This window comes from Cyprinodon variegatus, unplaced genomic scaffold, assembly GCF_000732505.1.
Source record: "Cyprinodon variegatus isolate N-32 unplaced genomic scaffold, C_variegatus-1.0 Scaffold258, whole genome shotgun sequence".
In the NCBI taxonomy this organism is placed as follows: Eukaryota; Metazoa; Chordata; class Actinopteri; order Cyprinodontiformes; family Cyprinodontidae; genus Cyprinodon; species Cyprinodon variegatus.
The window spans coordinates 492,602-520,588 of NW_015150711.1; the positions used below are offsets into that span (position 1 = coordinate 492,602).

General features: G+C 40.5%; 3 protein-coding genes across 8 annotated transcripts in view; 1 reads left to right on the forward strand and 2 right to left on the reverse strand.

Annotated features, from left to right (window-relative positions):
* The first annotated feature begins 615 nt into the window (after positions 1-615).
* LOC107089633 (E3 ubiquitin-protein ligase rnf146-like) lies at positions 616-4,689 on the forward strand. Its single transcript, XM_015382530.1, has 3 exons — positions 616-773; positions 1,284-1,341; positions 2,475-4,689. Exon 3 carries the CDS (start codon positions 2,487-2,489, stop codon positions 3,639-3,641), a length of 1,155 nt encoding a protein of 384 aa, XP_015238016.1. The 5' UTR covers positions 616-773; positions 1,284-1,341; positions 2,475-2,486; the 3' UTR covers positions 3,642-4,689.
* Positions 4,690-6,102: 1,413 nt separating this feature from the next.
* On the reverse strand, positions 6,103-10,416 carry echdc1 (ethylmalonyl-CoA decarboxylase 1). Of its 3 annotated transcripts, XM_015382502.1 has the most exons (7): positions 10,395-10,416; positions 9,204-9,316; positions 8,226-8,398; positions 8,003-8,145; positions 7,878-7,930; positions 7,499-7,579; positions 6,275-6,683 (listed from the first exon to the last, which is right to left on the reverse strand). In XM_015382502.1, exons 2-7 carry the CDS (start codon positions 9,266-9,268, stop codon positions 6,275-6,277), a joined length of 924 nt encoding a protein of 307 aa, XP_015237988.1. In that variant the 5' UTR covers positions 9,269-9,316; positions 10,395-10,416. The 3 variants fall into 3 exon arrangements, with proteins under 3 accessions (XP_015237990.1, XP_015237989.1, XP_015237988.1); XM_015382503.1 differs by lacking the exon at positions 10,395-10,416 and having other exon boundaries at positions 6,109-6,683; positions 9,204-9,895; XM_015382504.1 differs by lacking the exons at positions 9,204-9,316; positions 10,395-10,416 and having other exon boundaries at positions 6,103-6,683; positions 8,003-8,141; positions 8,226-8,366.
* Positions 10,417-18,325: 7,909 nt separating this feature from the next.
* Positions 18,326-27,987, reverse strand: part of LOC107089627 (protein SOGA3-like) — a 28,407-nt gene continuing 18,745 nt past the window's right edge. For 2 of the 4 annotated variants that reach the window (XM_015382521.1, XM_015382518.1), the window contains exons 3-7: positions 26,157-26,456; positions 24,420-24,965; positions 24,259-24,338; positions 21,062-22,772; positions 18,326-19,374 (exon numbers count right to left, since the gene is read on the reverse strand). In XM_015382521.1, coding sequence (XP_015238007.1) covers positions 19,138-19,374; positions 21,062-22,772; positions 24,259-24,338; positions 24,420-24,965; positions 26,157-26,291 — 2,709 coding nt within the window. In that variant the 5' untranslated portion in view covers positions 26,292-26,456 and the 3' untranslated portion in view covers positions 18,326-19,137. Of the gene's footprint in view, positions 19,375-19,456; positions 19,542-21,061; positions 22,773-24,258; positions 24,339-24,419; positions 24,966-26,156; positions 26,457-27,987 lie in introns of those variants that run through there. The other 2 variants (XM_015382520.1, XM_015382522.1) reach the window with 2 other exon arrangements.

Here is a 27,987-nt window from a genome sequence, read left to right on the forward strand (position 1 = left end):
AGTGTCATACTCACTTTTTTATCTTTAAAAGAGCATATGCCTGTATTCCATAATGTGGAATGTATTTTTTAGTCTCAAGGGTCGGATTAACTGCTTTGATGGGACTGTATGAGCTCAACACTTATGCCCTTAATGTTGACAGAGAAAGTAATACATACATGTAAAATGGAAACAAAAGGTTACATAGTTTCAAGCAGTCTCATCTATTCTCCTTTGCAAAATAGTTCAAACTCTGTCAATAATGGACAAAGAGCCTCTGTGAGCATCAGTTATCAAGGCTTGCCACAGATCAAAGTCTGGACTTTAGCTGGTCCATCCTAACAGCATCTATGTGTGAAGTCTGGTCTAAAACCTTTTTTTAAGAGACAAGCTTTAATGCGGCATAAGCCTGTAATTTATTTAAAGAAAAGGAAAATTGTAAATGCTAATTTACTTATTTATTTTTCTCAGTGTAAAGTTTTCTCCTAATTTTGGATAAATATATATATATATATATATATAAAAAAAAAGCTGAAAAAAAAAAACATTTAATTCAATTTAATTCATCTAAATGTAATTCCTCCTCACGTCGCTTGTGATTGGACCATCTGGATGTGACGTCCTCTGACGTAAAGACGCACTGTTACGTCGCCTCCTTTATCTCAGCTCCTCTTTGAGAGGAAAACAAAGCCTGTTAACATTGGAAGTCGATATATTTGTGTTTTCTCACACGGCTCTTGTACCACTATTTTGCGAGCGTGAAGAAGGCCAGTAGAAATAGATTTAAAGATATGGTGAGTATTTAATCGTTATGGGGATTTTGTCATGTTTATGTCGCCCTCCTGAAACAAGCTAGCTCCGTCAAATGAGATCCGTCTATTTACTGGAGGCTGAACGCTTTGCTCAGATAGTTCTAGCTAACTACAGCTGGCTTTACTATTTATAAAAGCTTTTTAATAACTAGGTTAAAAATGACACTTCTGTTTAAACCTCTTAGGTTAAACACAACATATAACTATGTGCGCAGCTCTTATTTGTGAGCGATACACTAATTATCTGCAGTGCAACGTTAAATATGTCACAACAAACCTTTTCATAAGGACATATTTGCTAAAAAGTGGGACAGTCCCCCAAACCAACCCTCTCCCCAGGCATTTAGAGCTAAATAAATAACAGTGAACTTTTCATAGCTTCACTTTTAATACTCCGAAGCAATTTTTTTCTGTTTGGCTGATAATAAATCTCTATAACATTGCGTACCTGTGTCCAATCTGCTTTAAGATTTATCTGACCTCTTTCCACAGTGGGTGGTTTGAAGGTCCAGAGCTTCCCCTGATGATCCAACTGCATTGACAACTCTAGGTAAGTGTTTTAATAACATATGTAAGTGCTATATAATAACATTTATATGCCAAAGGTGAACTGAAGGGTTGTATTGTTTATTTCTTGTTAAAGTGCAACACTAAGTTGTAGTGCATAATAGTGCAGGGGACAGAAATAGATATTTGGATATACTTTTTTTTTTCTTTTTCACAAATAAGACGGTAAAAATAGCCCCATTAATCAAAATAACTGAAATATGACTAGTGCAACAACTAGTAAAGAAATAATTCATTTGTCATGTTTACAGGTTTGTTGTATCACCCAGTACTGGTCATATTTAAGCATAACAGTACTGATCATCAGTAAAACCAGGCACATATTGACAGGTGTGGTTTAGTTCCATGTATTTGCCGTTTTTGTTTCAGGAGAGGATTGGTCTTGTGGTGTGTTTGGTAATGTGACCATGACTGTGATGCACATCAGGATTGGGGATGTTTAACTTAAGCAGAGATGTCAGCACTGTAGAGAAATGTTATAGGATATAGCTGTAATGTTCATATGGATATCTGCCTGTATTTTCATATCGGGGCATCCATTTTTAACTTCTTCAAGAATCAAATCAGTGATCCAAATATAGAAAGAGTGTGTTGGATCTCTACACACCAGGAACGGTGAACTACAAACTAAAACTGAACGTCATTGATGAGGAGTAACCCTCCCAGGTTCTGCTAAAGCATCCAGAGGTTAACCATCCAACAAGACAACACTGAGCTCACAGCCAGAGCAACAGCTCAGTGTTTAGATCAAAGCATTTTAGAATGGTCTATTTAAAGCCCAGATCAGTTTTTTTAAAGGCAAATATGTGGTGAGAACATTGATGGTAGCCCTGATTCTGTATCTAATCTGAGAAAGCTTTCAACTATTAGACTTTGAGAAACACTCTGACATTAAATAAGATCGATCCAGATAGGATTGCCCAAAGTAATTGTTTGCTAAACCCTTGAATATTAAAATATGTTTTTAGTTTTTTTGAAATTCTGAATTTTAATACATCCAGATGACTATTAATAGAAGCGGATGTGATGGAATTTAAAACCTCAAACACTCAGCTGACTGGATGACTCCTCATTTTATACAGTGAGGAAAACTCAATAATGTGTCCTTTACTACAGGACTCGATCAGGATGGCTAGCTGTGGGGAGGTCGACCACTCTGTGAGCTCTCTTCCATCCAGTAAGAAAGGCAGCAGCAGTGGTGCAGGTGGGAGTGGGAGCAGCGCCGAATCCTCCTGCTCAGACTCCAGCAGCTCATCCCCTGCCCTGTCTGTCCCAGAGTGCGCCATCTGTCTGCAAAGCTGCGTCCACCCGGTCCAGCTGCCGTGCCACCATGTCTTCTGCTTCCTGTGTGTTAAGGGGGCGTCGTGGCAGAGCAAGCGCTGCGCTCTCTGCAGACAGGAAGTCCCAGACGACTTCCTGGAAAGGCCTACGCTCCTCTCTCCAGAGGAGCTAAAGGCGTCGGCGGGAGGGCGCGGCGGGGCGGCGAGCGATCACGCCTGGTACTACGAAGGCCGTAACGGTTGGTGGCAGTATGACGAGAGGACCAGCCGTGAGCTGGAGGATGCTTTCTCCAAGGGGAAGAAGACGGCGGAAATGCTGATCGCTGGCTTTTTGTATGTAGCCGACTTGGAGAACATGGTGCAGTATAGGCGCAACGAGCATGGCCGCAGGCGCAAGATGAAAAGAGACGTTATAGATATTCCCAAGAAGGGGGTGGCCGGACTACGATTGGACACGGATTCTGTTGCCGGGGCTCTGGGCTCAACAGGTCGAGAAAACTCTGCAGATGGGGCCGATACCTCAACAGGAGTGGTGCAGCCACAGGCTGCTGGAGCTCCCTCTGTGGTTTCAGCCCCCTCAGCTACTGCCCGGCCCCCCACTTCCCTCGGGGGTCAGCCTGGCCCCAGTACAAGCCCCTCTGTGGAGGACAGTCTTTCCCAGCTGCAAATCAGCCCCAGGTCCATCCCTTCCCACGACAGGTCTGAGGGTGGGGAAGGAGAGGGGCAAGATGATGACGAGGAAGAGACCTCACCCTCCAGGTCCTCTGACCCCCACACCTCCGTGGAAGAATCCGGTTCTGGAGACTGGAGCGATGACGAAGAGGAAGAGGAGGGGGGGGACGGCGATCATGCAGAGGCCTGGGAGGACTGGCCGCAGAGACGAAGACTGACTCCAGAGGACAGGGGGCCTCCTCGCGCAGATTCCGCCTCTCCCCCTCCGTCTTCCCACAGCAGCGGGAGGTCCAGGATGCCTGACGGTCAGTGTACAGTGACTGAAGTGTGAACCCGTTCAGATCAATTTATGCCGTTTGCTCAGACCCAGATCTGAGGTGGGAGGCTTGTTTGGTACCAGAGGAACGAGGCATGGCACGCTCATGTTCAAACAACACTGCATTTCATTTTTAATGTCTGGCTCTTGATTTGGAAGGATTAGGATTCGTTTTCAGCCCGTCTTCAAAGGCGGCCTCAGGCTGCCAGCAGTTCGCCATCATGCTCTCGATCGGAGTGTTTTAGTTCTGATAGGTTGGGATCTATTCAAACTCAGACGTTTATATCTTCCACATCATGTGAGAAACGTTTATAGGACTTCCTGTGGTTTCAGATGTCTGCGTACTTTAATTTAAATGCAAATAGATTGTTATTCTTTTTAAGTTAAACAAAGCGACACTGTGAACTTTTTCAACCCGTTCTTCCCAGATCTAAACATTTAATGGCTCGGACTTTAAACTCAGTAAAAATAAGAGTCCCAGTAGAAATTAAGTTATCATTTTAATGAATGGTTTTATTTTGATCATCTAAAAGTTTCTTAGCTAACAGAAATTTCCTCCCATTTGTCCTTAATTTGATTAATAACTTGATCCAGGTTTCTAACCCTTGAATTAGCTAATACCTCTGGGATCATTTAAAATGCTCACAGGTAACAGAGCTGTTTTTTTTTTTTTTTAAGGATATATCCAATATATTTTACCTACATAAAGAAAAACAAACAAGATGGAAGTTCAAAGAAGCTGAATATTTACCAACATGCTTAATTAGGAGCCGCTGAATGTGTGGCTGCTTGCTTTGGATTTTACTTCAGATTAGATTTATTAAAACTCAAGTAAATAACAGGATTTGAACTGAATGTAATCATAGAAGTCCATGTGTGATCGATTTTATTGCTGCCCAGCCTTAAGGAATTGGCTTTTTAATGTGAAATAGTCTTTTTACTTTAAAGCAGCTTCTTGCTGTTGCTAATCTCTGACTGAACGGTTCTCAAGTGTGAGTTATTGTGATCTGTCCTTATTTGAAAGTCCTTTTATTTAAACACTACTGTGTGGATGGGAGGATGCAAACACCTGTGTTTTTTTTTTTGTATTTTTATTTTGGTTTGCATTACCTATGGCAGTTAAAATGATGATGGGTTAGCTCCTGCTGATGGCCATCTTGGAGAAACTTCAAGTGATGTTATTTTTCTATGAATAATCTGCCTGTTTTTGGATTTTCCATTCTAAAGAATAAAGTTTTGTGCATTTTGTTTTTTGGCTTTAGCCTTTTGTTACATGGTTTGTAATTTAAGAATAAAGTTTTTCATTTCATCATGCTTAAAATCTAGATTTTGTGATCATTTCTCAAGTATCTAAAGTGGTCCATCTTCCAGTAGCAATTGCAACAGTCAGGATTTTACTGCCTTGAACAAGAAACTGGCACAAGGTTTAGACTGAGTCTAAAAATAAACTCTTATGCTTCTCCTGATGATGAAAATATGCCAAGCTTGTATCTTTACGATAAATGGCTTCAAGAACATTTTCGTCATATTCTTTAGTGAATAATCTCCCGTATAGAGCTCCCTGAACATTTAAAATGATGCATAACTAACATAAAATGCAAATTTGTCTTAAATTAAAAAAAGGAAACCTGTGGGAAATTTAAAAGCCAGATTACCTTTTGTATGATACAATTGTTGAAAAGCATTAATCTTTTATATATAAGCTCCACTAAGTTTAATCGCATTTGCCTCAATGACTGAGCAAACTTCCTGGTGTTGCTGTTGGACTTAAAGTCGATGTGAGGAACCAAAAAACAACACAAACCAAAAGCCTGTCAGGATCAGGGATGCATCAGACCATCAGAAGCTGTTGTGGCTTTCTGGAACAGAAACACGCTGGTTCTGAGGAGATTAAAGGTGTCAGACCCAAATGGGTCCTCTGTTCATCAAAGCTGGAATCTGATTGACCTTTAAGCTCTTCTTACTCTAAATGAAATAAGTCCAAACTTATCCTCATGTCTAACCTGAACAAAGCTTTCCTTAGAACAACACAAAGACTAACAATCAGATTTCATGATTTTTGTTTTTTACACTCTAATTGATAAACTCATAAGTGTCTCTAAGTTATATGCTAATAGCAAATGCTAATCTACTGCTCTCCTTTATCTTAACCTCTCCTGGTTTCCAGCTATAGTTGTTACTCCAACATGGCTCTGATGTATTAGCGCTTCATAACCTCGAAGTTGGGTTCAGTTTGGCTCGTTCCATGTTCTTCAATCTGACTAGTAGAAATCAAGTCGATGCGTTCAGCACCGATCCAACAGAATCCCTGAAAGTTAAAGATGGCGCTGCTCAAACATGCAGAAGGAAGGATGTGATGTCAGACGAATATCAATCATAACTTCTAGATTATGAAATGTCTAATTAATTTCTTTATCTATGTGTGAGGAGGGTACATAAGTGAAACCTAGGCACCAGAAAATACAGATAATGAAGAAAAGACTTTGTTGGTTGTTTTTACTTGTAAATAAAGTACCAAAACTGGTTTCCATCCAAACAATCAGCTGCTGCCCTGCAGTCGGATCGTCCCCTCTGAATAATCTCACCACCTCTAACCCAGGACAGCGCACATCTCAGCTGATCTATCTTATCTAAACAGATTTTATGAGTTATTTATGTTTGGACTTGCTGGCCAGGGCTTGAAGATTAGCCGGAGCGCCCCATACTGTTCCAAACACCTCCTTCTCTGTCTTCAGAGCCTCAGACAGCGGGAGCTCTCTTCCCGCCAGCACTACTTTCTTCACCGCCCGAATCACGGGGACCGATCCTTCGGTGTAGCGACTGAGCCAGTTTTCCGCCTGCTGCCGGGGACTGTCCGCACCCTGGACAGCCTCCAGGGCTCCATCTGCCAGTCCAATGTCCAGGCCCAGTTCAGAGTCCACCTTCAAAGCACCGCCTAGCAGCTTCAGAGCGTTCTGGCTTCCAACAATGCGGACGAGTCGTGCAGCGCCGCCCCAGCCTGGTACCAGACCCATGTGTTTATGGACAAACTGGATCACACTGCCAGAGGTCATTAATCTGTTAGACAGAGATGATAGTCAATAGGTTAGGTTTGGTTAGATAGGTTATCAGAGAACACGTCAAAGAAAAACAAACTAAATCTTCTGTGTTTTAGATTGAGAAGCTCAATTTCCTTTTATTTTACCTTACATATACTGATTTATGAGTGCTCATTTTGCAACTAGTTGCTTTATAAAAGTGTTCACTAATGTAATCTTCAGGTCTAGTAGAGAAAAAAAAGCGATTCTATGTCAATATGAATGACGCTTAAATTGCAACAATTGTTAAAATATCAATTAAATAAAACTGTTAAAATACAAAATAAAATTAGTCCAAGGCATCTATCAGCTGCAGTTTGTATTCCAGTGCAAATCATAGTTTGTCGTAAATTTGTTTTGTATTATGTCTTTTGTAAAGGGACTCTCTACCAAAAAAAAAAGGTTATTATTATAAGGAAAAGGTCCAGCCATCAGTTTGTGACCTTCAGCTCAGAGGTCGTTGGGTTACCCAGAAAAACACACCAGCTGTGGATCAAACCCTAAAAAGCGTTACAGTTTCTAACTATATCTAGTTAAAGTCTGGACTAGATGCTGTTGAATAACTGTTAAACATTTCATGCAGGTAATTTTAATTAATTTTCAAACTACATTAAACATTTATCCTTCATACCATTCAAATATATTTGTGACCAAAAAGCAAAAAAAAAAAACTAAAGAAATCTCTTTGAGGATATGAAGTTTATTAATATAAAAATTCAATCTGTCATATCTAATCAGTTTGTATGTTTGTTAAAAATAAAAACATATGTTTGAAATAAGGTGTGACTCCATTACCTAAAATCACAGGCAGTGGTGAGTTCAGCTCCTCCTCCCAGAGCTCTCCCTTCAACCAGAGCTACGGAGATCAGAGGCAGCCTGCCGAGGAGAACACAAGGTTATTGTGGCTAAAACTAATTATTCCCCTTGAACATTTTTACATGTTATCATTTAAAACCCTTTTTAATTGGGTATTCAAGGAGTTTATGCCACAGGGTTATGTGCAGCATGAATGAGACTTGGAGTACAATGGGCCTAATCTGAGGGCTGATTGTCTTAATGTGACAAAATGTGAAGAAACTTTAAGATTAGTATAAATACTTTTGCCTGGTAAAATATGCTAATGGATTCATTTTTTAGTTTGCAGAAGAACTAAGAGGAAATCTTGAGGGTTTACCTGAGTAGTCTTGTGAGAGCATCCTGCATGAACATACACATTTTCATCCCATCCTACGAGGAAAGAAAGTGTTAATTTAGACGACCAAACAGAGCAGCCATTAATGGAGAGCGATGAAGCAATACCTCGGGGTTGGATATCGCTCGGACAGCGTTAAGGTCGGATCCAGAGCAGAATGTCCCGGCAGCCCCCTGAACAATAAGGCCTTTACCTTCTGTCCAGCTCTCCAACTGGCTCACCCTGTCCTCCAGATCCACCATCATGCTGCCTGACAGGAGGGGAATAAACTCAAAACAGCAGCCTGGACTCCGAAACTATCATCTCCAACAGAACATCCAGAGGTCGTACCAGAGAAAGCGTTCATTCGAGCAGGGTTGTTGACAGTCAGCACAGCGATACCGGAGTCCTGCTTCAGCAGATCGACGGAGCCTCCAGGGAAGGCCTGCAGCTTCTCTCTGATCTCATCATGATGGAAGCCATGGATGCTGGAGTGAATACAACCACGGCTCTGTCTCTGCAGCCTGTAAAGACAGAGCAGCTTCTCTTATTTCTCCTACCAGCAACCTACCAACTCTACCTAACAGGAAGGTTACTCTAAGTAATGAAAAATAAGTTTTACTTCTTCATATACCTTTTCAGATAATTTACACCACTTCTCTGGCTGTATATACCGACAGATTTATTTGGTGGAGGGTTTTGTTTTTGTTTATATTCAGGTGAATTTAGTTGATGTTAACTGGTTACTTTTGTGTGTATTTGGTTGATTCATTTATTGCTGTTTGTCAAAATTTTTCGAAATAATTTACTGTTCATTTAATTTAATTTTAAAGTACAAACTAGATATGTGGGAGGATGTTTTTCAAATCACCAAACTGCAGCTTGTTCCCCCCCCCCCTTTTTTTTTTTTTAAAGGCAACAGTTTTAATGCATACCTTAAGGGCCCTTATGCTTCGTGAGAAATAAAAGATACTACTCGACTTCACAACAAATATAAAAAACAGAACATGCATGTCCTGGATNACCTTGTGGACAGCCTTCCCAGAAGAGTTGAAGCTGTTCTAGCTGCAAAGGGTGGACCGACGTCATATTGAACCCTATGGATTAGGAACGGGATGTCACCTAAGCTCATATGTGAGTCAAGGCAGGTGAGCAAATACTTTTGGCAATATAGTGTATATATATATATATATATACATATATATATTAGCTTCTCTGGTAGTAAGCATTCGGTTTGTGTACATATGTGGGTTAAGATGATGAATTGCTGATTTTATATAAAGTTTTTTACTGAAAGGAATACAATATATGCTGTGTGAAGTTCATTACCTGACCATTAGGGCACAACAGCTGGTGCTCCTCATGAGCTGTCTGTTCAGGAGGCAGAGGACCATCCTGCAGCCAGATGATGAACACGGCGCCAACTACCTCACCACTGCTCACTTTGATGACATGAGTAGAAACAGGTGATACAAACACATTTCCTCTTATTTGGACTCTTTTTCAGCATAGTGTATATGTATTGTAGCTGCAGAGCTCTATAAAAATATCACACAAATTCCCACTTAAAAACATGGTGGTGTCTGCATCATGTTGAGGGGCAGGGAAGCTGGTCGGTGATGATAGGAAGATGAATGTACATAAAAGCTCATTCTGAAGGAATACCTATTGGAGGCTGCAAACACTGTGAAATGGTTAAGATGGAACCATAGTCACGTGTTAAAAAACAAGGGTCTAGTCAAAGTCCAGACTTAAATTCAGGAAAGAAACTAAATCAGGATGTTCACAGAGAATCCTTATCCAATCTGAGTGAGACTGAGAATCTTTTGATCAAACGCAGGCAACAGATGGAGCCAGTAGATGAGCACAGCTGGTGGAAGTGTTTACTTGGGGAGAAAAAAAATGTTAGAAACGGTTCACTTTCCTTTACACATTATTATAATACGGCCATTTAATTAGAAGGGAGTATTTAATTATAAGAGTCAGAGTCTGGACTCTAATAATGATTTAAATTGCTATTAGGATTTTCTTTTCGCTTGCTTGTGTTGTTCAATTATTTTATTTTTATTTATTTATTTATTTTTGTTGTTACAATTACAAACCCAGCTCTGATTTCCAATAAATAAAGTCAGAGCACATCTTCCCACAACATATCTGTGCTCATTGGTGTTCAGCTGTTTTTTGTGTAACAAGTTGATGCTGAAAATAAAAATAAAAGCAATATTAGATGTTAATTTATTGCCAATGTCAAATATTTACTCAACCTAATATGGGTGGTAGACAAAGTGACAGAAAAGTGCGAAAATAATCCCTTATAGAAAGAAAACTTTTAACATTTAATACATTTTAAGGAAAAAATTTGTTCTGAAGTGAACCGAGGAATATTTTAAGACATTAAATATTTTTACATTTTAAAATACACGTATAGGACAGAAAATGTCCACATCTTTATTCCATAATCCACAATTAAACCCACTAATAAATAGGTAATCGGTGTGCCAACCTTGCTACTGTACCTACCCGACAGCCGCGTGGTGTCACCTTTAAATCTGCACCACTAGGAACTAGAGCTACGGAAAAAAAATACCCGCTGAGGCGTTGGTGTGTGTTATTTCTAAAATCTACCACACGATGGCGCCAAAATTCAAGTTTAAATGACTTGACAACAAACGTATATTTTCCTGCTAGAAGAGATCCATTAATGTCTATGGAGGAGATCTGACACAACCCTGGAATTGTCTGCTGAGGCAGCAGCTTAACAAATATTCAGGCTGACTGACGCAGCTCTGGGCTCAATCCTGTCACTGAACTATTCATTTTACACAGTCAATATTAATACAATGTTCTAGGTAACATAATATAAAAGGAAAACAAGTATCATTTTTGTTGAATGTATAAAAAGATTTGGGTTGGGAGTGTTCCATTTCTCAGATAGGGAGAAATAGATTACATATTTTATTATTTTATAACTACAGACTTTATTTTATTGAGAATTTTAAAGAGGATGGACATGTTAATCCAAATATTGTTAACTTTTAAGTAACAATAAAATTATGGTCTTGAAAAAGCTATGAAAGGGGCCTAGTATAGATTATCTTCAGCCTTTGTCCTGTGTCTGGGGGATCAGGGCCTGGGGGGGATGGAATGCTGTCGCTCATGGCTCCAGTTGGGGCCACAGCCCCATGCTCTTGGGGGGCTTCCTTTGTAACCCTCTTGGTGGGGGCCTGGTTGTCTCCACAGTGGTCTTCCTGGTCTCTGGGATGGCTGCTGGAGGACTGGGTCTGAGGTCCTCTCTGCCCCCTTTTTTGGGGAGCAGGGCCGGTAGCGGGGGCTACAGTGCTTCCACAGGTTTTCCCTCAGGTTTGCAGACAATTTATGTCTTCTACAGAAACAGCAGTTGAGTCTAAGTTTTTTGGTCTTTCTTCTCTTTTTTCTTTCTCTTCCCCTGTCCACCTGTCATGTTTGGCATTACTAATCTTACTTCTGTGATAAAAATAAATCTCAAATAAATAATAAAGCAGTACTGGATGATCAAGGCAGGTTTTTCATCCTGACAAGCCTCCCTTGGCAAAGCAAAAGTGTTGGGCAGAGCACGGCACTCATATTCTAATTCTGTTGCCATAATGAACATGACAGGGGAGGGGGAGAAGAAAAAGAAAGTATAGATTATCTTCAAGAGTGATGTTTTTTCTTGCACGATTCAATAAAAGTTCAACTTTAAGAGTTAAAGTCTAACAAATGTCCTGCTAACATATTCTCTCTCCTGAGCTGTGGATTTCTGGTGCTCCTCCAGAGTTACCATGAGCTTCTTGGTCTATAACATAAACAGAGATCAGCTCACCAGGAGCCGATTTAGTGGAAGGTAGTAAAAAGTGTGAAATACTTGAGGATAACAGCACAGAGACCTAAATATCACCAGCTTGCACACTAACATTCTCTGCATGTATGGTAAATAATTACGGTTTTAAAAAAAGTAAGTTAGGTAAGGTTGACATGAACCATACTGCAGCAAAATTACCAGAATGTTCTCTAATGGCAAAAAAGTGAGAAACAAATGGCTGGGAAATGTGTCCCATTTTATGTTTTCTGATCTGATTTATGTCTCCCGAGGGCATAAATCTTTCAACTCCAAACACACTTCCACTACTGCTATTTAGAGTCCTGAGAACCCAAGTGAAAAAAACCACTCACCTCAGTGTTACAACTTTGTGCTTAACTTCTATATATATTTGATACTAAGTTTAGGAAAATACTCTTTTTTTTCTTTTTTTAATTCCTTTAAGACTGCAAATTGAAAATAAAAGATAACCAACATGGTGCCTTTGCATTGTATCCAATCCTGCAAATGAGTGAGGGGTCAACTCTTTGGTCTATTTAAAAGTGTGGAAGGAATTCAGAAAGGTTGGTTGGGATGTTCCCAGACAGACTGTCTCGCTTTCCTGCTCTAGATATTCATCTCAGACAGCTAGCCTGCAACATCTCTATGTATATGCTTCTGTTAGAAGCTGACCTAAGTAGCTTTGTGATATCTGCATGCTGAATATTCTGTGCAACTCACATTAAGGTGGATGAGAAAGACTGGAGAAATGCCTTGTGTCTAACTGCGTGGTTTAGATTTCATTGCTGCCGCTGCAGACTGATAATTCAGCTGCTAATGGAAGCAGGTCTAGACCTACACATGCAAGCACAAATGCTGCCCCAGTGCACCACTGTATGGGACTGAGAGTATACTGTACATGGTCGGTAATGTGATACCCAATGTGTGATCAATAAGCAGCTGTCCTTCATAGGAAGTCTGGGAATGTGTTGCAGTCAGCTGGTTTTTAAAAGCAACCCTGACATGATATGTTTTAAACACACTCAGAATTTAGTTCATTTATCTGGTGCCTAATTACAAACGAAATTTTGACCAGGCACTTTGCATTGATGAAAATTCTAATATGAATTAGTTTACATTTTAAACATTCAAAAATGTTTCTGCAGGCAAACCGTGAGATTGGTAGAAACATGGTTTTGGTCTAAATGTTACCCTGGTAAGCACAAGGCAACATTGGAAAACGATAACACCATGGGCGTAGGTTTGCATAGGGACCATAGGGACATGTCCCTTCCAACATTTTGGCCCGACCTATTTGTCCCTACCAATAATTATATGTGAATAACATGTTTATAATTTACAATACAGTTTTGTTGCAGCAGTCGCTTCTTTTCTCATAACTTGTATATTGAAGTTAATAATTTAAATGCTCAGTGTCAGTTCCTCTTATAGTTCCTGCGCTCATCTAAATACAATAAATCTATTTTCAGTCTCTTGAATATGTTTTTTTTTTTTTTTTTTTACAATACAGAGAATATCAGCATATCAAATAAAAATAATAAAAGTGTTTTACCTCTGTTTACCTCTGCACAATTCTATTTCTTCAAAAGAAAACACATACAGTACAACAGACATATATAGACTATATTTGGTTAAAAAGGCACATATTCACCTTCCGTCTTAGTCACTGGTAAGTTCAAATGTAACCCTTTTCAAAGTGTTAAGTTGTCCCAATTTTACATTATTCTGAGCCACTGATGCTTCAAACATTGATCAACAGCATCTTTTGTGTGTAGTGCTGATAAAATTTGTGTATGTATTGTATTCTATATTTGTATGTGATGCTCACATTAAGCATAAATAAAAATAGGAGCATGCATAATGAGTAGGACCAATTACATCAGACCAATTCAACTTAAGACCAATAGTGACCCTACCAAAGTGGAGATCAAACCTACGCCCTTGGATAACAACTGAAAATACTGAGAAGCCTTCAGCAGAAAAGTGCGGATTACGAGGAGCTACCTTCCCTGATTAGGTGGGGGCTTAGAGGACAGAAAAAGGGACATAGAAAAAGAGAAAGACAATAAGTTAGTGACAGTAATGGTCCACAGTACGGTCAAGGGGAAATAAGACATGGGACTGTCCTGCAGTCAAGACTCGTTAAGTTACTAAAATGCGTTATTCATCAACATGGAACTTTAAATTCACAACATTAAAAAGAAAAAAGAACCACTCAAAGTCAATCTCATGTAAGAAATGTAACATCTGAATATTCACTATAGGGCTTAAAAAAAATCTTTGTCCTCACCTCATCACCTTAGGTATAACAGTTTTATTTCTCACCTGATCGAATGGGGGGAAAGGTGATTGTATCAATACCCCTAGAGTTATTTAAAGGGAAACATCCAAGCTCCAAATGTATTTTATACACTCAGAATTTGTCTGGCTTTTTATAAAAAAAAAAAAAATGATTTTCCTACTAGATACTGCATCCACACAATCCTTTGCGGTTGTAATTTTTCCCACATGATCTTACATTGATGACTGTGGTTCAGTTTAACCTGAATCTCTATCAGGAGTTTCAGATTAAACATGTGAAAATGATGATTAACAGTTGTTTTTGCTTTTTTCCTTTGGACCATCATGCACTAATCTCCTGGTATAGAGGGTTTGTTTTGGCTCTGTGGGAGGAGCACAGATTTTGCTGTCAGAAATGGGCTACAGATATGTGTGTAAATGTATGAACACTTGCTGGGTGAATGGAACTCAGAGTAAAAGTGCTTTGAGTGGTTGGTAAAAATGATTTAGAAAATAAAAGGCTTTTCATTAGACTATCGTAAAGTTTGAATCATTTTTTGTCTTAGCAAGCAGGTGCATTATGAATACCTTTGGACTTAAACCTAGCGGCTAGGTTAAACAGTTACTCTGATGATATTTGTTCCTGGAAACCTCATTGATCCTGCCTGCTGCAGAGCTGATATGATTTTAACGGAAATCAAATTAATTTCTATAAAAAACAGAAAAGCAGTCAATCTAAACTATTAGAGGCAAAAATTGTAAAAATAGTAAATCCAAAGAATTATGAGGGAAATATTTCTTATCCGGTAAACCCATTAAAGCCCTCTGTTCTGATAGTGACAGATAATAAGTCCCTTTGGTCATTATATCACAATTTTAAATTTGATCTAAAGAGCTTGATATGATTTTTTAAATAAATTAGGGGAGTCACGATACAGCTTTTTCATTTCCGATATGATACCAATATTGCAGCTTGAGATTTGACCGATACCGATAATGATCCTATTTGATGTTAGCATGTATCATACATGCTTTTATTACCTGTTTTGTACTGTATAATTTTAGAAAATGTTTGATCAAGTGATATTAGTAAAACGGCGAAGAAAAATCAACAAGAAAAGGTGTGAGGACAACTGACCCATGTAATATAAACCAACAGGTTAGAGAAACAGAAGCAGAGCGTTTCCATCAGCAAGTAAATAACAGATATTTTAGATTCAGGCCAATATAATGCAATATCATTTTTTTCCTAAATCAGATTGATCATTCAGATCAATATCAGATTGGGACATCCTTGAAATAAATACTGTTAATTCTGTATGCGGGCTACACAGTGTAACAGTGTGTAGGACTGCTGAAGGCCCAGGAGTTTGCACGTTCTCCCTGTGCATGTGTGGGTTATCTTCCTCCCACAGTCCAAAAACATGACTGTTAAGTGTGTTTGTTAATGGTTGTTTGTCCTGTTTGCCTCTGTGTTGCCCTGCTATGGACTGGCGATCTGTCCAGGGTGTACCCCACCTCTCGCCAGTAGACAGCTGGAGATAGGCACCAGCACCCCTCACGACCCTGCTTGAGATAAGCGCGACAGAAAATGAAAGGAATTCTGTATGCAATGGGTCTTACAATATTTATCTCTAAAGTTGCTGATTTTTCTTTGGCAAGGGGAATGGTTGGGGACTTCCGCGATTCAAAAATGGAACTTGTTTGGGGAAGAAGTGAAAAAAATCTAGTAAAAAACACATTTAACCTAAGCGCCATGAGTTAGAACATGGATCACATGAAGCAGTCCAACTCCTTTCACAAGCCGCTTTATGGAGCTCACCTTTTCAATCTTTTGTTTAACACCAATGCATTCTAGTTATCAGACACCAGACATCATCATTGCTGTGTCTCCCTTTACGGACTCAGCTACTGATTTCTTTTTTGCAGGAGGTTTGTGAAACCATATCACAACTTTATAATCAAGCTCACTGTACTCAAATGGCATAGACACCACATGTCAATGGACAGAGCATCTCTGAGCTGCAGCTGAGCAGATTATCGATGTGCAGAAGGAAAGTCTGCTGTGCCAGTGTGATACTGTTGTCATTAAACACCAAAGAGTTTCAGATACCTGTTTAATTTTATGTTACTAGTATTTAAAGTGATTTTAAAGGCAAAAAAAATTCCTAATTAGTACTAGCAGCAAGTTATACCTTGTAGTATAGCTGTTAATATAAGCTTTATTAACCATAGTCACCATATATTCTATTTTAGAGGAAAAAGATTGAAGGCACCAGATGTCCTCAGTGAATCTGCACGGAGGTTCCTGGTCAGAAAAGCTGTGAGGATCAGAGGGAATTGGAGCACAATGACCTCAGCAAAAACTGGAAAACAAATCATCCTTTACTGGATGTCGCTACTTCCAACAGTGGGCTGCTGTCTTCGTCATGCAGCAGGAGAAAAACACAGTGCTCTGCAGTAAGCTCATCAGTTTGTTTGCATCAAGATGAATCCTGTGCATGCATGAAACTCTCTGTAACACCGTTACATGTTAAAAAGAAAAAAAAACTTAACTCAGTAAGCATATGGGAGGAGGATTTAGCCAACTGTCCTGAACAAATTTGAAATCTTACATCTAGTATAATCTGATACTGTGATCAGTTTGGCAAACAGGGAAAGTGAAGCTGTCATTTCCACAATAGCAAAATGATTTTGCAGTAGTTTTTTTTTTTTCTTCTAGGTTGGTGTCTCTATTATACAGCACTGAGACTCTGCTGAGCTGATTAAACACAGATCTCTGCAGAAATTCTTTCCAGTGCCGTCCTTTTAACCAGCTCTGAACCAGAGAGCATTAGTTACACGATTGCTTCACCATGTGTAGAACTCCAGACACCAGCAAGTCTTTACTGGGAATGCATCTTCTTTCCCAACTTTGACACAGAAAAGCAGGATTAGAGTGGGACCAGAGTCAGGGAAGGCTTTAGGAGAGAATGAAAATATTTATATATCTATCAGCAGAGGGGTAAGATTTCTGGCACCATAACACTGTCACACCTGCTATTTCCATCAGGAACCGGTGGCAGGTTTCAGGGTGAGGAGGGAGGGGGTCTGTCCCACTTAGAGCAGCGTGTCTCCTGTTTATCAACAGTGAGTAAATAAGCCTGGATATATGGGATAATGAAAACAAGATAGATAGATAGATAGATAGATAGATAGATAGATAGATAGATAGATAGATAGATAGATAGATAGATAGATAGATAGATAGATAGATGATTATCTATGCAAACTATGAGATGAGTTGCAAAGCTTAGAAGTGAGGCAGGATTGCACCTCTGCACAGAGAGTTAGCATAGCCTGTAGAGCACAAGTGATGTTAGTGATTAACACCAGGCTATTGACTATTACAATTTAAAAAGCACTTAGGTGCTCTGTAGTGCAATACAACAACATGGCAAGAAGATGAAAAAACTTAGCATCTTTTCCGAGGACAAATAACTTCTTTACATGCTCTACATTGTTGCAGCAATACCTCACGTTTACTGTGGGATTTTATTTGACACAAAGTGCCTAATTGTGCAAAAAGTGGAATGGATAGACAAGTTTTAAATATTTAACCATTGATAAACCGATATAGAACCTGGCGTCTTTAGATATCACCCAAGCAGTTAAGAGAGTCCAGCTGTGTGTGATTTGGGGTCAATACAAAAGCAACTTTTCGGTGAAGGCCTCTGAGGTTTGAGAACATTAGAGAAAAAGCAGCTTCATGAAGGACGAGGGACACATCAGACATCTGGGAAAACGGCTACGAAGGCGGCGCTCAGAACAGACGAGACCAAAATGGATCCTTTTAGCCATCAAATGATGCAGTGTTAGAAAATCTGCTCCAGGTAACATCATGCTGCAATGGGTGATTTCTTTTCAGAATGATTAAGGGGTCAGATTTTGGCCTGTATTCCCTCAGATTAAGCCATGCTTGAGGGAAGCAAAGTGGCAAGAGGAAGGAGAAGATTAGAGACACAGTGTTGACCTTCCACAGGTCTACCATAGCTTCAAGTAGTTTAAAAGCATACCCATGTATTAGAACGGCGGTTTGAGCAATTTAGGGCAGAATAACAGGGAAACATTTCCGTCTCTAGGTGTGTAAATCTGTTAGAGATAGAGAAGCTTGGTGTTATAACTGCAAAACAAGGAAGCCTACACTGAATCAGGGAAGTTCAAAACAAATTCAAGCCACACTTTTCAGATCTCAGTCTGTTGCATACCTCTCATGAAAATCTAGATGAATGAAAAGAAATGTTGCAAAATTTCAAGGGGATAAACACTTTGCAACAGTTGAGACATTTTTTGGAATCTTGTGTTTATTGTAAAAAAAAAAAAAAAAAAATCAACAGCAAAGGCATTGTGTCTCACTGCCTATCAGCCATAAAAAACGCCACTTAGCCTGGTAGCGTCCTGATAGATGAGCATTTAGTTAAAAAAGGGATTCCTATCTCTTTTCATGAGCAAGTGCTATGCTAGATAACGTTATCTACGGCAGAAAAGAGAATGTTATTTTAAACAATACACTTAACAATACGCAGAAGACAGCCTTTGGTACAGGTGTAAAAAAAGTCACATTTTTATGCAGCTGTTCTTTGTGTAGCAATAATAAATGAAAAGTCAAACTTTAATGAAAAACAACATTTTCTGGTCACAGTCAAGGTACAGCCCAGTCATAAACTCACTGCAGGATACTTTACTGTTGGGAAATTATTCAGATAAATCTCTGCATCATTGCAACAGATTCAAACAGAAACTAGAATCAGTCCATAGAGGAGAGACGTTAGTAAAAGGCTGTTATATGTAGATTTATAAAGTCATACTAGTCAAAGCTGGAATCCAGACCTGAGCAGATTATTCCTTTAGATGGTTGGAAAAGCTTGGAGTCATTTCTAACATGTATGGATGCTGTCATCATTATAGTCCTGTCAGCTGTTTGGATCAATGATCTTGATCAGGTATGTTCCACAGGATTTCATGAACTCACTTAGTGGATTAATACATTCTGAGTAAATTCTGAGTCTTTAGTAAAGAATATGGTTAACACAACAGAAAGAATGGTTAAAGAGTTCAGAGTTTGTCCGTAAAGGCTTCTGGTTGGTTCCAAAACATCATGGAGTTTCAAATGATGACCGTCTCTATGTGAAAGCCATGAGTGTACGTAAAGGTGGAAGAGTGTTTCTGGAGGGGGAAGGAGGTGGGTATGACAGGGGTGGTGCATGGAGAGGATGGGGGAGAGGAGGACGACGTGGGGGAGCGGCTGGCCCATCTGGAGGGGAGGCGTCGGTTGGCAGGACGGGCGGGCCTTGAAAAGTTCTTGTGGATGGAGGGGGGGCTGACCGAGGGCTCTTCATCCTCCTGTGGGGAGACAGAAGAATGAACATGAAGGATTTTTCTAACTGTTCTATCTGCATCCAGGCTGGCACGCTCAGATACTTAACATTGTGTCACGTGTCCCCCTCTGTTGTCTTCTTGAGCCTGGGGAAAATATTTCAAACAGGAACTCTAAACACATCAGCACGCTCCTGTGAAAAGGTCACACAAGTAGCTCGGATTGATTTGGGCCCAGAGGAAAAGCATTTGAAGTCAGTTAGCTCACATGTGAGGCACTTCTTCCATTCTTCGCCAACTCTTTTAATCTCTGACAGCAGAGCTAATGTGGACCTCCCTACTGCGCTCTTTTCATGACTTTCCCAAAACTGCCTTCATAATGACTCCCACAACATCTTTAAGATCAGCTTGACTTTAAAGCTGCGTAATTACTTCAGCGTTCTCATTTCTGTGGTCTGCCAAGGCCAGTTAGTCAGTCAGATTCTTGCAGTAATCACAACACAATGGTTTAGAAAAACAGTGCGTCCTTCCAGAAGGATGAAGAGACTGACGGTGGGCTGGTAGAGGCTACAGCCCCCCTGCCTAGTTCTCCTTAGGAGCCTTTAGGCAGTGGAGTGGCCCAGAAGCCCAGATTATAACGGAGGCTCTGGCCTGCTTTTGTCTATTAGCACATACCAGAAATAAACAACATTCCCACCAGGGCTGGCCTCCGTCAAGGGCAATTACTTACTGTTTAACAATGTGTTGGAAAAGAAACATCATCCAGGTCCACTGAAACAGCAAGCTATCAAAATACAGTTTGAATAACCAGCTTATATTAATTTCCCAAACCAACTTCTCTCTAATCCAGCATAAAATTGTGACCACTACCAAGAGTGTTGGTCACATGAGGCAGCAGGTGAAACCTTTTTTTTCTTTTAAACTGACGTGTTAGAAGCAGATCATGTTTGAAAGTGGGTCCAAAATGTGATGGTTGACGATTGGATCAGAGCCGTTTCAAAACTACAGCTCTTGTCTGCAGGGGTCAGAACTAGGGCTGAAACAATTAATCGAATTAATCAACTATTGAAATAATTATTGATAAATTTAGTAATCGATTAATCGTTAACTGGAGCTTAAAGACTCTAAAACATGCCTTTAGCCGACAGATCTACCCACCTTGAGCAGCAAATATACCTCAATTGTAAAAAAAGATATAAAATGTAAATATTTTGCGTTTAAGATGAAAATAATTTTCTTCTGTCAATTGGCTCTATCCAGAACTCCTCAAATGGTAAAGTTTTAGTTTCTCCTTGTTTAATTTTGCAAGCTTAAATAAGAGCATTACTTATGACTTCACACTAAAACAACCACCTACTATGTGGCTAATGGCTTTTATGTAAGATTGCATGGCATGATTACTTTTTTTTTAGTCTTTACAGAACTAGTGGCAATTTTTTTTTAAACAGTACGCTGACAGGAAAGGGGGAATGAGAGAGGGGGAGGGACATGCGGGAAAGGACCACGGGTCAGATTCGGACCTGGGGCGTCAGTGTCAAGGACTAAGGCCTCCGTACATGGGTCGTGCGCACTAACCACTGCACCTCCAAAGCACGCCTGGATGAAAGGATTAATATCCTTTAGTATGAAATTGGAACAAGTGCACTTTGACCTGTACACCTAGAAGATCTAAAGGTTTTATATCTGAATCCAGGCTTAGCCAGAGTCCACTCACCTGCACTTTAAGCTGCACCTCCTTGACCCTCTGGAGGCTGTGAGCCTGAGGGGTGGGTGATGCTTGCATGACTCTCAGAGTGGGGCTTGAAGGCAGAGGGGCCATGTCCAGCATGTCCAGTTCTGTAGGCTTAGAAACCATCTCATCCTGTTGTGCTAGTGCCGCACTCTCGTAATTTTTCAGAATCCTTTCCACCGCACCATAGTTGGATCTAGAACCCTCTGGTCGAGGGTATGCAGCAAGGGTGAGGGGCTTCCAGGGATGCTCATTCATGATTCGAGCAAGCGGTCTGGAGGAGTCGGTCTGGAAAGGAGAGCCAGATCTTTGTCTTGGTTGGGCCACCTGTCTCTTCTTGCTCTCAGCAGCCAGCTGAAGTGGTGAGGCGCTGGTTCTGGCAGTCTGAGGTTTGGCTTCATGGGGATTCTCCCTCTTAGAGTTTGAACTCTCCACGGATTCATCTGACTGGGTGTTTGCAGAAAAAGTTGGCTCATGGGTTGCTCTTTGTTGGGATTTCCTGGAAAAGCTGCCTGTTTTTCGCAGTTTGTGCTTGACCTCGGTCTGCTGTTCAGAAATCAGAGAGGGTTGTTTAGCCTCTCTGAGCCCAGTCTGCGGCTCTTCCAGTGAGAGGGCAGGAATTGTTTCTGGCTTCATCCTGACCTCTTGAACTTTAGGAGCACAACTCAATGGCATTGGCTTCTCTTCAGGGGTCTGTATGCTCGGATTCAAGATAGAGGGAGATAATGAAACTTTAGGATATGAATCTGTGACGTTAGTGAAAACATCTGAAGAAGTGGATGGAGATGTAGCATCTTCAGGGGGTAATAAAGGACCTGATATTGCGAGGACTTCAGAACGGGTCTCCGATCCTGCATAACAGTCTGCATCGCGGCCCATCTCTGCCTGGAACAAAGTTCTGTTGAACTCAGCTGTTTTTCGTTCTAGCATCAGGTTTCTTCTCGAGCCCTGGAGGCTGGGACCAGTAGCTGGTATTTCTTTAGAGTCTGAATCCACAGGGAATTCCTGGATAACTGGAAACATATTCAGCTTTCCAGCATCAGGGTTTTTCTCTGGGCACAGATCTTTCCCAGCAGTCACTATGTTGACCTCAGAGAAGCTTTTCTGGACTGTCCCATACGTCGAAAGTTTGTTGCGAGTCAACTTGCCTGCATCACATGACCAGCGATTGTGGCAGCAGCCTGTGTTACAGTTGGAGTTTGAAGGTACAGAACATGATGTTATTACGCCGTCTTTAAAAACTTTTCCCTCGTTTTCCTGAAGCATAGCCTCAAACTTCCTGACAATGGATGGGCTGTTACACTTCCTGTCCAACAGAACACAGGGGCTATGGCACGTCTTCATCGTGGCCATAGGGGACTCTGGGATGTGGAGTTCTGTGTCTGGATTCGAGGAGCTGAGATTCCAGGAGGAAGTGCGAGGAGGAATGGGTGGAGCCTCTGTCTCCATGTCTGAGTTCTCTTCAGAATGGGTCTCTGCGCCTCTGTAGTGATACGAATCAGCAGGGTTTGCAATCCATATGTCAGCTGAACTTCTGTCAGCTCTCCATGTGGTTTCTGGTGACAACTTGATCCAGTTCTCTTGCTGCAGAGCCTTGAGGTCATCATAGATCTGGCCAAGGTCACAAGGAGCCTCTTCCACCTGCAGGAAGCCTGTTCCATGTCGCTCCGATGGACACAGGGATTCCCATTGGTTCCTAGACAAAGGAAGACATTTAGTTTAGCCCATCGCTATGGTACTACCTAATTTGCCTCTTTCCCGAAAAGATGCCAAGTTTTTATACAGATGTCCTATAAGCTGGTTCCATACTCTGAAGTGGCTGAGAGCTCAGTTCAGAAAAGTATAAATACAAAAGTTTTGTGATGGATTTACAACAATAGTTAAAGCTATAGTGTGTAATAATTACAGCGATTCACTAATAGAAAGAAAATATATATTTTACACAATCATGTAATTTATTATCATTTAAAAACTGAAAGTCTCAATCTTTATGTTTTTGTTAGAAATTGCTTTTTATCATTACATAGTAGTGGTTTGTGCAGGTAGGGAGGTTAGTGACATTAGTGACATCAGACATTAGTGGTACGGCAGTGCAGAGCTGACAAAATAAAGATCACGAAAATCTATATTCTGCACAGACTAATAAAATATTTTTTATAAAACTATATATGTATACTAGATTTGAACTGGCAACCGGCTGGTCACGCATTGGTTGCTGCACGCGCATCTTTCTACCGTAATTGGTCTGTTTTTCTTTTTTGTTTTTTTTGGTCAGAATGCCCAGAACAGTGGAAAGAATCACCCGGACAACAGAGGTAAGGTGAGATAGGGTTCTGTATCTCAGACAGGAGCAGCAGGAAATCAGTACGAAAACATCATTAGAGTATCTCTAATTTAAAACAAACCTCATCACTTAATAAGATAGGTAATGGGGCCGCTGCAGAAGCCATTTTGTACTATGATGGCCTTTGTATTGTTGTAGGTGGAGAAGCAGTGGGGGGAACGGGTTCATGTAGCTGCAGTCTGACCATTAAACACACTGTAGCCTTTAACTCCAACGGAAATGCATTTGGATGATGCTAGTCAAACTTGGACTAAAGCCTCCAATAAATAACAAAAAAACACAAACAGCTGAAGCTCTCCATTATAAAACCTAAACCATACAAAGGTCCATATATTTGCATGTGTGAAAAATCAAGCAAATATGTATTTTTCTTAATTACCCTGACATGTTCCATGCTTGGATGTCACTCAAAGGATTGTGGGAAGATTATAGCTCCATAATTGGTAGGGGACGCTGCAAGCTTGCCATGCTAAAGGAACTATGCTAGGAAGCATCATGGAAGGAAGCACCTCTTCCTGCTTCCTTCCTACCTTCTTCCACTTATCATGGACCCGACTGACACACTCATCACTTTGTCTAGGGTCTTTGGAAGTGGCCATCAATGAGCTATATGTACTGTAAACTTCTAATTCTAAGAGTTTAAAATATGAATTAATCTATAAATATAATTAGTTTTTTCTACAGAGTGTATATTTTTATACATACATTTTCCCAAATTTTATAGAAATCCTGGAGTAATGAAAAAAAAATTTGCCTTTATAAAATACTGAATCAGATGTATGAAAGTAAATGTTAGCTGAGCCTCATCAGATATGGGTTGTCATGGAAATAAACTCACCTCTGATCTCCACTCTTTTTTCGGATCTCATCCTGGTAGCTGCAGAGCTCCTCACTAACACGGGCTATTTCTTTGAGAGCCTGAAAAACAAAGATGTGACACAAAGAAAGAAGGAAATAGTCGGCTGGTATTAACTGACATCATTTTCCAGTTATACTCACAGCATTAAGAGCAGTAGTGTTCTTTCTCTTGTCACTGCCATAACTCATCCCTGTCCACAGACAGTCTTCTGAAGGAACTTGATGGACATTTTTCTCCCTCCCTACAGAAACGTAATCCTGTGGCGGCCCAAACCCAGAAGCTCCACGATAAAAGTCCTCCAGCTCTGTTTCCACAACTGTTTTAGTATCACCTGATGGGTTTTGCTTCCATGTTTCTTTGGATATTGGATCAACCAAAGGTTCGGGTTGTAAGGGGCCACTCGGACTGAACTGTGCCCCCACATTTAATCCAAACAGGTTGTCGGCTTGTAAGCAGGCACCACCGTCAGTGCTGATGCTCCTGTTGAGACCAGGTGTGGGTGATGGCGGGTTTCTGGTTGGTTCTGACTGAGTGCTGCTGCTGAGCAGCTCGGACCGGGAGTGGTCACTGAGCAGGCTGGAGCCCGTGCTGGTCGAACGCACGCTGAGTCTGTGCCCCGAGTTGTCATTCTGCCTAATGCTGTCCAGGGCCGCTCCCCCTCTGGTGGACCTCACCTCACAGCACAACTGGAAGGACAAAGAAGAATGTATTAAAATTAGGCAATAAAAAAAAAAAAAAAAAAAGAGACCATTCCTTTTTTGGAAGGAATCCCGCATTTTAACTGAATTAGCCTTGTCTGGGTTTATTTCTTTTTCAACTCTTCTTCTATTTTTACCACTAAAAGTACACCCCATGGGACCAGAACCTGCCAGGCTGACTGCTGACTACCTCTGAAAATCCAGATATCAACATGAAGAAGCTCCTATGCCCCAAACCTCGGCCTCAGAGGAGAAAGCATTACTGACGTGGCTTGATCTTGATCAGCAACTAATGATGGGCATAGATTACTGGGTCATAGGTGTGCATACTGCTGCACATTTTCACACAAACGATTTTAATTTAACTGACAGTGATCAATCCACTGCTGACAGCTCACAGTTGGAACTTTAGTTTAGCAAGATAAATTAAAATCATTATAAATTATTTTAAAGTCATAAATACATTTTGCAAGTTTGATTTTTATATAACGATCCCTGAGAACAATGCTCCAAGTTCAAGGCTTGGTTAGCCCACACTTGGTTAGCCCACACAGACAAAGCTAAAGACAAAAGCAGCATGAATGTCGTCAGCTTTCATTCTTTCTGATTAAGTATATTGTTTTGACAGCTGATGCTGAAGCAATGTTGAAGATTTGTTAGACACTGCAAACATTTTAAAGTAAATTTTTAGTAGTTTCTTTCTTTAAAGAGGCCTTATAGAGTTTTCCAGTTATACCGCCACCGGTGGTCAAAATACCAAACTGCAGCACTCTTCTGCTAATTCTCGTAGCTTACGCTCATACTTGACAAGTTTGTTTTTTTTACTTTTTTCACCTTACCTGGAGTTGCCACTGGTGTCTGAGTTTAGTTGGATGCTGGTCGCTTCTTAGTGTCCAATAAATCTTGAATCTCTTGAATTTAATGCTTTGATTGTTTGCAAGGTTGGACCCATTGAATATAAATGCCATTGCAGTCACATCCACTGAACTGCAGGGGAACTTCCGACTCAAAGTAAATTCAAGAAAAATAGGCTACAGGTTTATAGATGCATCAGGGCTGAACTACTAAGGTGTCAGTCTGCTCATCAAACTATATGTTTAAGTCATAAAGGGTCAAATAAAAAGGCTGTTTTAAAGCAATTTTTTCAGTAAAAACTTTCATAAGTTCAAAGAATCTCACCTCTTCTATTTTCTTCTGCATGTCCTTCAGCTGGCACTCCCACTCTCTCCTCTCCACATCAAACCTCTCCAGCAGCTCAGCCTTCTCCCTCAACCAGTCCCTCTCGTTGTGATCCAGGCGACAGCGCAGGTCCATGGCTGCTGAGTGGGTGTCAGCCAGGATCCTCCGCTGCTCTTCCCTTTCCCTGAGGAATGTGGAGGTGTCGCTGTTCGATTTGCGGGCACTCGATGTCACCGATCCAAGACCTGAAGCTGATTGGAGGCCTCCACCCACTAATCCTGTAGCTTCTCTAGCTTCCAGCTTAGAGAAGAGAAGGGCAGAGGGGAAAAAAGGAGAATAGGACGGAGATGAAGAGGAGAAGGTGGTTAAGACAGGACGGAGAATAGTGGTAACAAATGAGGTATCGCAGTTTGGAGCAAAAAGATGAGTGCCAGATGACAAGGCATGCAGAACAGAGGTGGGAGAAACAGTTGAAAAGTGGAATTGGAAGAATGAAGGAGCGGCAGAAAGGCAGGAAGAGAAGGTGGAGAAATCATACCACGGGGACAAGTGTGAATGGGTTTACAGGAGGGAAGAGGGAGACAGATTGAACATTGAAAATATCCTGTTAGAACTCACACAGATGGCTCAGGGATGCAAAGTTCAAGTATCTTTTCTACGGTGCTTTAGCACCGGATACAGGGAAGGAAATGGTAGATTTAGGCAGATCACACTAAGTCTGCAGATGTGACCTAATTTAAGCTACTGCTTTCAAGAGAAACAACAATGCATGATACAAATATTATCTCTGTGCAAATTAAGGGGAAATGTCTCATTGCTTCCAAAGCTAACATGAACCTACATGAGCTAAGTTTAATAAATATTTTTTCTCTAAATATACCTTATATCACCCTACTTTAATATTTGTTGTCAGTCAAACTATCTGAGATTTTCCACTGGGATTTTCTTTTCAGTATCACTGTCTCTGCTGCTGAAAAACATCCCCACAGCATGATGCTGCCACTGCCTTTCCCCACAGGGGTGGTGCGTTCCAGGTGATAAATCCACATTTATCAGAGTAAATGGGCCAGAATATTTACACATTTTTTTATTTGTAAAAACAATAAGAGAAGAACCATTTTTTTTTCCATCCATCTCCGCCACTGTGCACCAGTTTGTGATAGCCTCTCTCGTATAATAGCAATAAAATAAAACATTAGGTTTTATGATTTTAACATAGAAGTATTAAAGATTGAAGGAGCATGAATACCTTTGCCAGACACTCTATATAAAAAAAAACACCAACCTAAATCTCTTATAAACTGAAGAATGTTTGGAAAACCCCTTTTAAATAGTTTTCTGTAAATAAGCCAAATTTAAATCATCATTTTAAAGACCTGAAATAAAAGTCTTTCAATACACACTCTACATTTGGTGGTACGTATGTTTTGGTGTTTTTAAAAATTAGAAGAATGTCGGTTTTGGAGCTGGAAGAAAGCCCAAGACAACGCCTCTCTATGTAAATGTATCTCCTTACTCTCTCTCTGTTAGGAAGCGTGTCTACAGCTTGTGCGTACGAGCCTGCTGGGGCGCGATATTTCTGTGTGCCGCCACAGACACCGACCAAAAGCCTTTCTCCAAGCTGCTATTTCTGACTGTGGGCTAGGGTCAAGAAATTATGGTGCAGAAAAAACAAGTCCACTTTTTCTGTCTGCCTGCGGCTTTTCTCAGAGGTCTCCACAATTAGAGACGGATGATGACGGCTGCTGTCCGCAGGCTATTTCAACTTTTGAAATGTAAACATGGCTCAGAATTCAAAAACAAGATGCTTGGACTTGCATCAAAGAAACAA

What these genes read in the sequence shown, in the direction of transcription:
- LOC107089633 (XM_015382530.1), top strand. Translation starts at nt 2,487, where the DNA reads ATGGCTAGCTGTGGGGAGGTCGACCACTCTGTGAGCTCTCTTCCATCC.
- echdc1 (XM_015382503.1), bottom strand. Translation starts at nt 9,268, where the DNA reads ATGGTCCTCTGCCTCCTGAACAGACAGCTCATGAGGAGCACCAGCTGT. An exon ending in GCTCTCACAAGACTACTCAG is followed by an intron (nt 7,580 to 7,877) that starts GTAAACCCTCAA and finishes TCTCCTCGGCAG; the next exon opens with GCTGCCTCTGATCTCCGTAG. An exon ending in ACCACTGCCTGTGATTTTAG is followed by an intron (nt 6,684 to 7,498) that starts GTAATGGAGTCA and finishes TCTGTCTAACAG; the next exon opens with ATTAATGACCTCTGGCAGTG.